Source organism: Salvelinus fontinalis, unplaced genomic scaffold (genome assembly GCF_029448725.1).
Source record: "Salvelinus fontinalis isolate EN_2023a unplaced genomic scaffold, ASM2944872v1 scaffold_0186, whole genome shotgun sequence".
Classification (NCBI taxonomy): domain Eukaryota; kingdom Metazoa; phylum Chordata; class Actinopteri; order Salmoniformes; family Salmonidae; genus Salvelinus; species Salvelinus fontinalis.
The window spans coordinates 88,106-100,329 of record NW_026600395.1 but is presented as its reverse complement, the minus strand read 5'-3'; the positions used below and the strand labels follow the sequence as shown (position 1 = coordinate 100,329).

The 12,224-nt window shown below is 43.3% G+C and overlaps 1 protein-coding gene across 2 annotated transcripts in view; it reads left to right on the top strand.

Annotated features, from left to right (window-relative positions):
- The first annotated feature begins 311 nt into the window (after positions 1-311).
- LOC129844161 (nuclear receptor subfamily 4 group A member 3-like) overlaps positions 312-12,224 on the top strand; it is a 34,331-nt gene continuing 22,418 nt past the window's right edge. The window contains exons 1-4 of one of the 2 annotated variants that reach the window (XM_055912579.1): positions 313-692; positions 5,002-5,154; positions 6,173-6,254; positions 10,877-11,676. In XM_055912579.1, coding sequence (XP_055768554.1) covers positions 6,191-6,254; positions 10,877-11,676 — 864 coding nt within the window. In that variant the 5' untranslated portion in view covers positions 313-692; positions 5,002-5,154; positions 6,173-6,190. Of the gene's footprint in view, positions 693-5,001; positions 5,155-6,172; positions 6,255-10,876; positions 11,677-12,224 lie in introns of both variants that reach the window. The other variant, XM_055912580.1, reaches the window with a different exon arrangement.

Below are 12,224 nucleotides of genomic sequence, written 5' to 3'. Positions count from 1 at the left end.
AATTGTTAATAAAAAACGGTTTCAGATCCCGGAAATGAATGTGCAACTACCAGAATGTAATGGAAAAAACGACATGTACAGTAGGCACTTGCTCGCCCTAGCCTGGGCATTTCTGGAACTATTCAGTCGTGAAATCATAAGATCAACTCGCTCTCACTCAACCATCCATCTCTCTCTCTCCCTCTCGCTCTTTTTCTGGCACACAGCGTGCGGGGCTTATGTGTCTAGTACTGTACGGCGAGGCCGGGCCGAGGGAGCTCTACAGTGAGTGACGTCACCTCTCCCATGGCGTCACATTGACGTAGCGCATACCAGGCGCTCTATGAGGAGGCAGACTCACATAAATGCTGTATTAGACTTTCTCCCTCAGACCGCGCACATAAACAGTCCCGCACTACGGCTTTACATCTGCGCGCATCATCACTGACACATACACAGGATCACTCTGAAACACACTTTTAAAACACACATCGGACTATATTCTAGCCTACTTTCCTTTAGAATAATTAAAGGAAAAACAAAAACAAAGAATAACTTTTTTTTCTTCTGTGGCTTCATCCTCAACGAGTTCTGCAAATATACGTGTTACTTTTCAGCAGCTTTGGTAATTTTTGTAATTATTCTGGATCTATACAGGAGACTTTATGTTGGGTTAATAACACATGTAAAGACGGAACCACTACAGCAAACAAGTAAGTTATTGTCTTTACTTCTGGAAATTAATGACTTTCTCTCATATTCTAAAGACCACTTAATTAATTATTAGATTAGGCTACTAGACTATTGGTCTCATAGAGAAACAGAATTAGTTGTAGGTTCACCTGCACACCGGTTTGTTATATTGTTCAAACAAGAGCGCTCTCTTAAACTTTCTCGTGCATGATGACCTGTTGATTTGGCAAACTCGTGAGCTCGGGAACCTCGGTGCGTGTGTTTGGTGTCACCGAGGGCAGATGGAACCGAATTTGAATTTAATTTGCTGAAGGAAGGTATCATATTCTTTGTGGTTGTCATGGAAATGGATGCCTCTCAGTCAGACAATGAAGTGGGAGACATAGGCAGTATTAGGCACTAATGGAGCTGAGTGAAGAACACAGACAGACAGTCAGACAGGCTGAGAGTAGAGGAGGGCTGACATCAAGGCTCTTATTATCTCCACTGTTATAAAGGACATGATTGTGTATTAATTCAGCTTTATGTGGACATCATGTTTGATGCCTTTGCAATAGTTATAAAACAAAACACATAGTTTGCTGTACGTGTGTGAGTGTGTCAGACTAATACCTAGCCATTTATTTCCGGCTATACGGGAATAGTTAAATTGGTAAAACCCTGAGAGCTTGTTGGTCTGTGTGCTTGGTGAATATTAGCCCTGGGCCTACAGGACAGACATCTTACGATTTTATATTATTGAAATAAATCTGACTGCAAGTTGCAGAAGAACATGCAGGCAGCCTTAGTTTAATTTCAAATGATTTATGTTGACATCATTTATCCCAACAGGTAGGTTTCTCGTAGTTTAGAACAAACAGTGTGATTATATGCCTACAAAATAAAACATATTGTTTTATAAACACTAGTACAGCCGGTGACCAACCTTAAATGTCCTCTGTCACACTGTCTGTCTGTCTGTCGTTTGTCTATCTGTTTGTATTTCTGACTGTCTCTCTAAATGTCTGTCTGTGTGTAGCATGTGGCTTTTCTGAATTAGACAGGCCTGTCATTGCTCACATTATTGCTCACATGATTAGGGGAAACAAATATTGACATTAACAATGTCAATGTTTGATCTATAGCCTTGCCTCTTTTTGAAGTTGAAGTTACTGCCATTGAACGTGGATCTTGACCTAAATGTCATCCTGGAGCAAGGAGGTCCATGACTCGAAGTGACGCTTAAGGTTGGTCTGACCACCCAGTCTGGTATCATAGACTAGACATAACATAGTAGATGTAAATCCAGGACACTCAAATTAGTATGATATGTTATGTTTGGTATAGTTACATAAGACCGTTGGTTACTTAAGGAAAAAAAGGAAAGGTGGTCAGGGTGGATGGGTGGGCGTATAATGTAAATGTCTAGCAACCCAAAGGTTGCGTGTTTCAATCTCATCATGGACAACTTTAGCATTTTAGCTAATTAGCAACATTCCTACTACTTAATACTTTTTAGCTACTTTGCAAATCCTTGGCATGTTAGCTAACTCTTTCCTAACCGTAAACCTAACATTAACCCTGTAGCTAACCCATCCCCTAATCCTAAGCCTAACTCCTAATCTTAACCTTAACCTCTAAACCTAACCCCTAGCCTACCTAACGTTAGCCAGCTAGCTAATGTTAGCATTAGCCACCTAGCTACCTAGCTAACTTTAGCCACAACAAATTGGAATTCGTAACATATCATACATTTTGCAAAATCATAACTTTTTGTATGTTTTGCAAATTCGTAACACACTGTAGGACACTTGCAATTAATAACATATCATAAGAAATGGATGATGGACATCCAGAAATTAATACCATTTGCAACATAACATATCATACTAAATGCTCTGAGACCAGGTTGGACCTCCAGACCAATACCCTAAAAAAAATTACATTTAGAAATCAGTCAGATTCTTAAATATGTCGACCAAGTTAAATTAAACTTTTGCATCTCCTATTCACACAGCAGTCTCTGGTCCATATCATTTCTTTGAAGGCCAGAATTTGTATCTTTCACTATGAGATGTGTGGTATGCGTTTTTCTCAGGCGGTTAAAATTGGTTTTTGGTGTGTAGACAGAAACACACACACACACACACACACACACACACACACACACACACACACACACACACACACACACACACACACACACACACACACACAGTCTCCTCTTTTTGACAGCCTCTCTCCTCAGGGCTAATTTACTGTACTTGTATATTTCTCCAGCCCTTCTTTATCTCTTCTCTTTTCTCTCTCTGTTTGCTGGAAGCCTCGCGCTGACTGGCTTATTGGCGTGGGGGGCTATACCGGCGCTTTGGGGCGCGTGCTTCACGGCTCTTTCGCCGTTCTCTAGGTTACCGGGGCGCTCAGCCCAGCACCCACCGGCCGGCTCGAGAGAGAAACAGAGAGAGAGAGGAGACCCTTCTGCCCTGTGTTCACATTATGGACACACACAGACCAGTGCAATTGTAGCTTTTTTCGTAGCCCTTTTGTCTACATATCTCTGTATGTTGATGGGAGACTGTTACAGAGGAGTGTAAATGCTTTTTTTAGGCTGGATCATGCTGTTGAATTGTATTGTATTGTTGTATGTTTTAATTCTGTAATGTATTGATTGTTGCTGCCTTCTTGGTCAGGTCTCCCTTGAAAAATAGACTATGGATCTCAATGGGCTTTTCCTGCTTAAATAAAGGTTAACATTTTTTTGTAAAAAAATGGGCTATTTTAAAAAGCGTAAAATGCATATAGCTTTTTTGCTCTCAAAAGCGTTACAGGCTATTTGCTTTATGTCGGTCTGACACCGATTCAATATGATCTATTACCACAGCACACTGAATTACAAAACAAATAACAAATAATGTCATTGAATACAATGACCTCCACGTCTATAAAGTATAAACAATTGAGACAGAATATTACATTTCCTCTCCTGATTAGCCAAGGTGTGGTAGAGATTGAGCGACTGAGAGACTGAGAGACGCGACTGTCTGTATCGTAGTGAAGTTCATGTTATTATTGAGCCTAACTCATTCTCCAGACATTGAGTGAATAATAGGAATAGAAACATGTCAGACAAAGCAACAACAAAAAACGTGTTAGATCCCTAGGCTATAGTTTTAGATTTTGTCAGCCCGCAGGCCTATTGGTAAAGTGATACTGTTAAGAACCTATCCAAACAGAGTTCAACTGTTCAGTGATCTCCAAACAGACTGCGTGTGTCCCGGCCGGGACGGTTCAGAGAGTGAGTCCCGAGAGGGAGGACTGGTCCCCGGTTTAGTGGAGAGAATTAGTCCGGGTATCGGTCAGTGTTTGTAGGTGAGTGCTGCAGAGAGGGGGCGCTAGGCACTGTGAAATCTCTTGTCTGCGGTGAGCTGTGCTCTGGCTGGCAGCAAGACGCACTGAGAGCGGAGAGGTTTCGGTTCTGAGATTCATAACTTACTCAGGTGGATATTGTAACCTATTTTCTCCTTCCAATGACGAACCCCTTTTAACCCTGAGACCTGTAGTGCATGAGCCTCAGACTAGCGCGAAAGAACCACCGACAATTTTAACAAAATGATAGCCATGCTCTTTTGAAGGCACTTGTTTTATGAATTGCAAATAACTACTTTCATTTAATGTTATTGTTTGTTTGAAAAGGTATGGTATTAATATGATAATTGAATAGATTCATATGATATTTGACGATATAGACCATTGTTAGATTTAGATATTATTTTATGCTGCTCGCAGATGAAGTGATTCTAGTTTTTCTTTTAGTCTATATTATTTTAGTCTATTCTCATCAATCTTCAATATTTTACTTTAATAAGAGTTGAAATTGGAATTCAAAATTAGTGCTCGATTTCTGAGTTGAAGGCTAAATGATATAGAGAGGTTATAGATAATATCTGTTCACTTCTGTATTTGGTGAAGCATTCATTCAATGAGCGCTATGGAATGTTTGCAGATTTTATTATTGCTAAATTATAATTGTACTTATAATAATGTATATTCCTCCATTCTTGTGTCGCATGTCTGTGGATCTCTCTTTCTAGGTCTGACCTTTAATTCTGTATCACACCTCTAAGCCTGCTGCTTTTCCCCCTCATCACTGACAATTCATTTTATTCTGTTCATGTTTTAATTTCTGTGCGTTTTTTCCCACCGGGTAATCTTGTGTAGGCTATATTCTGTGCGACTTTATTCTGCTCTTTGTGGTTGTATTGTATTTGTGCAGTAAGCTATGTCATGCGTGTTGGTGTGCTTTGGGAGTTCCCATGTCTCTGGTTGTGACCCGGTGTTTCTTTCCTCCAGACCCGGGTTCGGAAGAGCGCGCCCAGCCGAGCTCAGAGCCCCGGCTACCGGACAGTCCCTTCGAGTCCTCCCCGCTCCCGGTCCCCCACCACAGTCGCACCAGTCCCCAGCCCCCCACACAGAACACCATTCAGCGCGAGACTTTCACACCAGGTACTGAAAAACACCGGGAACAGGCCCGGTCGTCATCGCACCTGTCCTGAGTTGGTGCTTTAAAAACCTGTTTCAAATGCACGTGTAGTTTTCAAACTATTAGCCTGCCATGTGTTTCTTCATTCAGTCAGCTGTGTCTCACGCTAGGTCTATAGTGCGTTTATTTTATTTAGTACAATATTAGGCCTATATATTTAGAAATGTTTATATAACAAACTATATAGTTTAGACCAACAACATAATTTATTATTTTAATTTAACCGATATTGAATGGTCTAAATGGTAATTTAATATATTCCAAGTCAGTTCTGATTTATAATTCTAAGCGTGTTGTGTCAGTGAGTGCGCGCGAGTTGACATTTCCATCTGTAGATATGGGGACGGAAATAGTCTTCTGAAACTAGACACACCGACTTTAAAAGCAGGACCAAAAAATCTAATTAGTCAAATCTGTAGATATCGATCTGCTTAATGAACTTAATGAGGTTAAACGTCTTAAACCTTCGAGGCCAAAATAAAGTAGCCTAATTTAAAAGCACATGTATTTTCTCCTGATAGATTAAGGTGATAAAGGTAGGCTGTCCCGCCCGTATAGCGACTCATGGGGCCCTCGAGCCTGCGGTTAGAGGCGACCACAGCCTCTAGGACAAAACCCCGTTCTGGGTTTCTGCATCATACCTGTATTTAGATCAAGTTTACATACTGGTACATTTCATGAATGTGAACAAGCGGTTTACGCATGTGCGGGTCAATACCCGTCCAAAAACCAACACACAAAATAAGATTTAGATCGAATGTCTCAAATCGCTGTCTGCTGTCAATCTGTTTCAATCTGCGTGTGTGCGTGTGTTTTGACTGTAATATTTAGGTAGAATTATCAAGTCTGCTCATATGAGTGTCCATTAAAATCAATTAAAAAATATATATATATATTATATTTTTTACAACTTATGAATGTTTCCTTGATCGATAGAATGTATTATGTATTTACTTATCCACTTCATGTCTTGTTTGTTAGATCTATGGCATTCTGACAATGAACAAGCACGCTCAGTTTTTGGAACGGATGCATTGTGTCCAGTTGAAATGCACACCTCGAGGTTAGAGACTGCTTCTCTCTGATCATCATACCACGCACGTACAAGTACACGTGCACACACACACGCTTATCCAGCCAGGTCACCCGTTATACAATTCAGTATTCAACTTCCATCCATGTCTGTGCAAGTGGGGAGATGACGTGGAAGTTGTTTTCGATATTTTTGTTTTAAACCTATCCCAAACCTTAACTTTACTTTAACCATTCGAAGTTAATGTCTGAACTTTACCCTAAATTGAACATTTCGGAGTTATTGTCTAATCTTACCCTTAAACACACGACATTTGAAGTTTGGAACAACTTCGAAATTTGACGTTTAAGTATGTGGATGAACGTCTAATTCTGTCTTGAGACTCTGAGAGCTGGTAGCATTTATCTGCCTGGCTTGTCTGTCCTGAACACTCACTGTTTAACACACATGTAGCCTAAGCACACACTCACACATGCATGCACTCAAATACTCATGCATGTTGTACACACACGCATACACACGCATACACACACATTCTTCATGACACATACACACTCACACACGCACAAACTTGCTGTCAGGTGGACGTCGTGGTGTTTGAATGAAAAGGGTGTTTTCGGTTTTTGGGATATAATCTGGTGTCATTAGAGTGCTTCTGGCTTGGTCTTAACATGACACTGCATTGTCTGAATATGTGTGTGTGTGTGTGTGTGTGTGTGTGTGTGTGTGTGTGTGTGTGTGTGTGTGTGTGTGTGTGTGTGTGTGTGTGTGTGTGTGTGTGTGTGTGTGTGTGTGTGTGTGCGTGTGTTTACTCAGAAGTAGATGTGTGTGCATAGGGGCATGGTGAGGAGAAGGTACACACATCAGTTAGGTTGTGTTTACATCATCAGTATGTGTGTGAATGGGTGTGTGTCCATACGTGCATGTGTGCGTGCATGTGTGCATATGCGTTTAACTTTAGGCAAGGTAGGTGGAGTAGTCTTATAAAGAGGCGTTTCAATTGGAATTAAACACATCAGCCCCCCCCCCCCCCCCCCCCCCCCCACCACTGTTGGACAGGCCCAGGAAAAATCTCTCTCTCTTCCTTTTCTCCCCTTGAAGACACAGGCAGTTACAAATCCCCTTCCTCTCTGTACACCTGTACGCCTGTTTCCGCGTGGGTCGTGCAACTGCCTGGGTCACTCGCGAGGCCGTCATAGAAATAAAAGAAAACTCTGGCGGTTGCTCGAGTGCAGCCGTGCTCGCCCACTCCTTTCTAGACGGATGGAACTCGCGCACTCTGAGAAAGTTTGAGTCAGACCTCCAAACTCCCCCCTGACCTCGTGTCTCTCGCGCGTCCCCATGGTTACACTTTAGCCCTGCGGCTCACCCATGGTGACATCTGTATCTCTGTCTCTAATATAGGTGTCTCCCGCTGTAAGGTGTGAGTCATGCCAGAACGTACAGTTATATTGTGTTCACTGTTCAAAACGGACTTAATAAATATGTCATTTAGTTACGTTTGTGCATGCGCCATGTGCGTAGGGCAAATGTACACAGTTGTTAGAGTCCGCAGAGGAAAAGAGGCGTGCAGGACAAATGATGGTAGTAGTCTTGATAAGTCCCATATTTGACTAAATAAATATGACGCGAAGGAACAAGACGATTACGACACAGCGCACGCAGAGCGTAAATGGGAACCGCGCGCTGTTGACAGTTCCCTTCTCGAGAGCGAAGAGCAAACACAACAAACTCTGGGCACTTACGACACACACACACACACACACACACACACACACACACACACACACACACACACACACACACACACACACACACACACACACACACACACACACACACACACACACACAGGTTTTAATATTGATCAACAATAGATAACTACAGTTGAAGTCGGAAGTTTGCATACACTTAGATTGAAGTCATTAAAACTCGTTATTCAACGACTCCACAAATTTCTTGTTAACAAACTACAGTTTTGGCAAGTAGGTTAGGACATCTACTTTGTGCATGACACAAGTAATTTTTCCAACAATTGTTTACAGACAGATTATTTCACTTGATTGATCACTTGATGATTCACTGTACCACAATTCCAGTGGGTCAGAGGTTTACATACACTAAATTGACTGTGCCTTTTAACAGCTGGAAAATTCCAGAAAATTATGTCATGGCTTTAGAAGCTTCTGATAGGCTAATTGACATAATTTTTGTCAATTGGAGGTGTACCTGTGGATGTATTTCAAGGCCTACCTTCAAACTCAGTGCCTCTTTGCTTGACATCATGGGAAAATCAAAAGAAATCAGCCAAGACATCAGCCAAGACAAAAAAATTGTAGACCTCCACAATCTGGTTCATCCTTGGGAGCAATTTCCAAACGCCTGAAGCTACCACGTTCATCTGTACAAACAATAGTACGCAAGTATAAACACCATGGGACCATGCAGCCGTCATACCGCTCAGGAAGGAGACCGTTCTGTCTCCTAGAGATGAATGTACTTTGGTGCAAAAAGTGCAAATCAATCCCAGAACAACAGCAAAGGACCTTGTGAAGATGCTGGAGGAAACAGGTACAAAATATCTATATTCACAGTAAAACGAGTCCTATATCGTCATAACCTGAAAGGCCGCTCAGCAAGGAAGAAGCCACTGCTCCAAAACCGCCATAAAAAAGCCAGACTACGGTTTGCAACTGCACATGGGGACAAAGATCATACTTTCTGGAGAAACGTCCTCTGGTCTGATGAAACAAAAATAGAACTGTTTGGCCAAAATGACCATCGTTATGTTTGGAGGAAAAAGGGGGAGACTTGCAAGCTGAAGAACACCATCCCAACCGTGAAGGGTGGCAGCATCATGTTGTGGGGGTGCTTTGCTGCAGGAGGGACTGGTGCACTTCACAAAATAGATGGCATCATGAGGAGGACAATTATGTGGATATATTGAAGCAACATCTCAAGACATCAGTCAGGAAGTTAAAGCTTGGTCGCAAATGGGTCTTCCAAATGGACAATGACCCCAAGCATACTTTCAAAGTTGTGGCAAAATGGCTTAAGGACAACAAAGTCAAAGTATTGGAGTGGCCACCACAAAGCCCTGATCTCAATCCCATAGAAAATTTGTGGGCAGAACTGAAAAAGTGTGTGCGAGCAAGGAGGCTTTTTTCAAACCTGACTCAGTTACACCAGCTCTGTCAGGAGGAATGGGCTACCCGAAACGTTTGACCCAAGTTAAATAATTTAAAGGCAATGCTGCCAAATACTAATTGAGTGTATTTAAACTTCTGACCCACTGGGAATGTGATGAAAGAAATAAAAGCTGAAATAAATCACTCTCTCTACTATTATTCTGACATTTCACATTCTTAAAATAAAGTGGTGATCCTAACTGACGTAAAACAGGGAATTTTTACTAGGATTAAATGTCAGGAATTGTGAAAACTGAGTTTAAATGTATTTGGCTAAGGTGTATGTAAACTTCCGACTTCAACTGTATATATTATTATTATGGTTATTATACAAATCTAAACAATTATAATTAATATTATTAATTTGTGGTTACATTGTGGTCTGTGTGTGTGATCCCCAGTCTAAGACGGAGGTCTTTATGATAATTAACCTCTCACTAGACACACGGTTCCCCATCCTGTCTTTGAGCTTGTCATGGCAGTATGTGACAGAACATGTGTGTGGCTGGTTGTTTTAGAGGCCAGAGTTAGTTAGGGTCCAGCACCATGAGGGGTCCATTAACATTTAATGAGACAGGCCTCATTTAGTTCCCAAACGACAGATAAACTAGGGCAAGACACACACACACGCGCACACGCACGCGCACACGCACACGCACACGCACACGCACACACACACACACACACACACACACACACACACACACACACACACACACACACACACACACACACACACACACACACCACACACACAGCTACTCACACACAGTACACACTAACAAACTGCTCCTACAGTTTAGCTGTGCTGGAGTGAGGGTTGCGTTGTGTGTGTGTGGTTGTATGTATGGCTGTGGGTGATTATGACCAGGTGTGTTGACTGCAAAGTGGATGGGGGTTCAATCTGGGGCTCATTCAGTTCGACAAAACGGAAGAAAAAGTTTTTAAATGATAAAAAAAAGACAGTTGTTATCGGACAAGTTAAGGTACATTCCAAAAGGTTTTCTTCCGTTTCCTGCCGAGTGAACAAGAACCGCTGAGCTTAGCTACACTGATTGGCTAATGTGTTTTTATCTGCTTCACCGATTGGCTAACATGTTTTTATTTGCTTGACTAATTGGCTAATGAGTGTTATATTAAGGGAATTACACTAACAACACACTAACAGCTTCCTCACACGTGCCATACTATTGCATTATGTGCATCTGTTAACTGCATAAATAATCAACGTCATAAATAGGGAGGAGATCCTGCTGTTTTGTGAGTTTCAGCACCAAACTGTGTCCATCACCTCCCCAACATTCTCACACACACACTTACCCTCTCACCATCACTACAATGTTGATGTTTTAATTCTGTATATAACACTTCAACTTGAACTTGATTCTCTCTCTCTCTCTCTCTCTCTCTCTCTCTCTCTCTCTCTCTCTCTCTCTCTCTCTCTCTTCCCATCTTTCTCTGTAGACATGCCTTGTGTGCAGGCACAGTATGGGCCCGCCCCTCCAGGCTCGTCCTACTCCGCCCAGTCCTTTGGGTACCAGGGCGACAGCTACAGCTCTGACCTCATGACCCCGGACTATACCAAGTTGGACTTGGGTGGGGGTGAGATCTCGGCGGCCGCCACCACCTCTCTGCCCAGCTTCAACGTGTTTGTTGAGGGGAGCTACGAGCCCAAGTCCTCCTGCCTATACCAGATGCCCTCTCATAGGCCGCTTATCAAGAAGGAGGAGGAGTCCTACCCACAATCTGACACCATGCCCACCTCCTCCATGTACTTTAAACAGTCTCCTCCGTCCACCCCCACCACCCCCTCTCTCGCCCCCCAGCCTGGCTCCTCCTTCCTCTGGGATGACTCCCCCCACCTCTCCCTGCAGCCCCCCTCCCACGGCCCCCTCAAGTCCGCTCGCTTCCCCCACTTCTACCAGCACTCCCCTCCCCACAGTGGGGGGTACGAGGGGCTGGGAGGGGGGCTGCCTCGCTCTTCCTCCTCATCCTCTTCCTCATCCTCCTCGGTGCCCCCTCACCCCCACGGCCCGCCCCTGGAACAGCACCTGTACCAGCTGCACCGCGGGGTTGGGGGTCCGGGGGGACTGGCCTTCCGTTCTCTGGCGCTGGGGTCCTGTAACCCTCTGCTGGGGGACCGCCTGCCCTCGCCCCCCCATCGCGGCCCCCCAGGAGAGGGCACCTGTGCCGTGTGTGGCGACAACGCTGCCTGCCAGCACTACGGCGTACGCACCTGCGAGGGCTGCAAAGGCTTCTTCAAGGTAAGACCACCTGTAACACCACCTCACACTCACCTGATGACACCCCCATGAGCATCTCTCTCTCTCTCTCTCTCTCTCTCTCTCTCTCTCTCTCTCTCTCTCTCTCTCTCTCTCTCTCTCTCTCAATTCAATTCAATTCAATTTGCTTTATTGGATATTTACAATATAAAAATGAGAATCAAAATTGTCAACGGGACAACAGTAACAACAAAAACCAAGTCTCAAAATAACCATACATTCCACAATAACAATAAGCATACAGTACATGTGCAGGTTTATTGGTTTGTCAGACACTGTCCCTCAACTTATGGCAGGCAGCAATGTAGTGCGCTGCCAACCCACAGCTCTCTGCGTTTTTATATATTTTTGACATTTTGTCAGGAAATGCAGCTCCGTCTCAGATTCTGCTGTTGTGCAGTGGTTGCACAGCCTTTCCTCTACAGGGAGGATCTGTTCTATGTTAATACTAGGGCCATGTTCAGGTGGGATCTGATCCATAGAGGCGTCACAATGTTCATTTAGTGAGCTACAAACAGACATGACTGGAG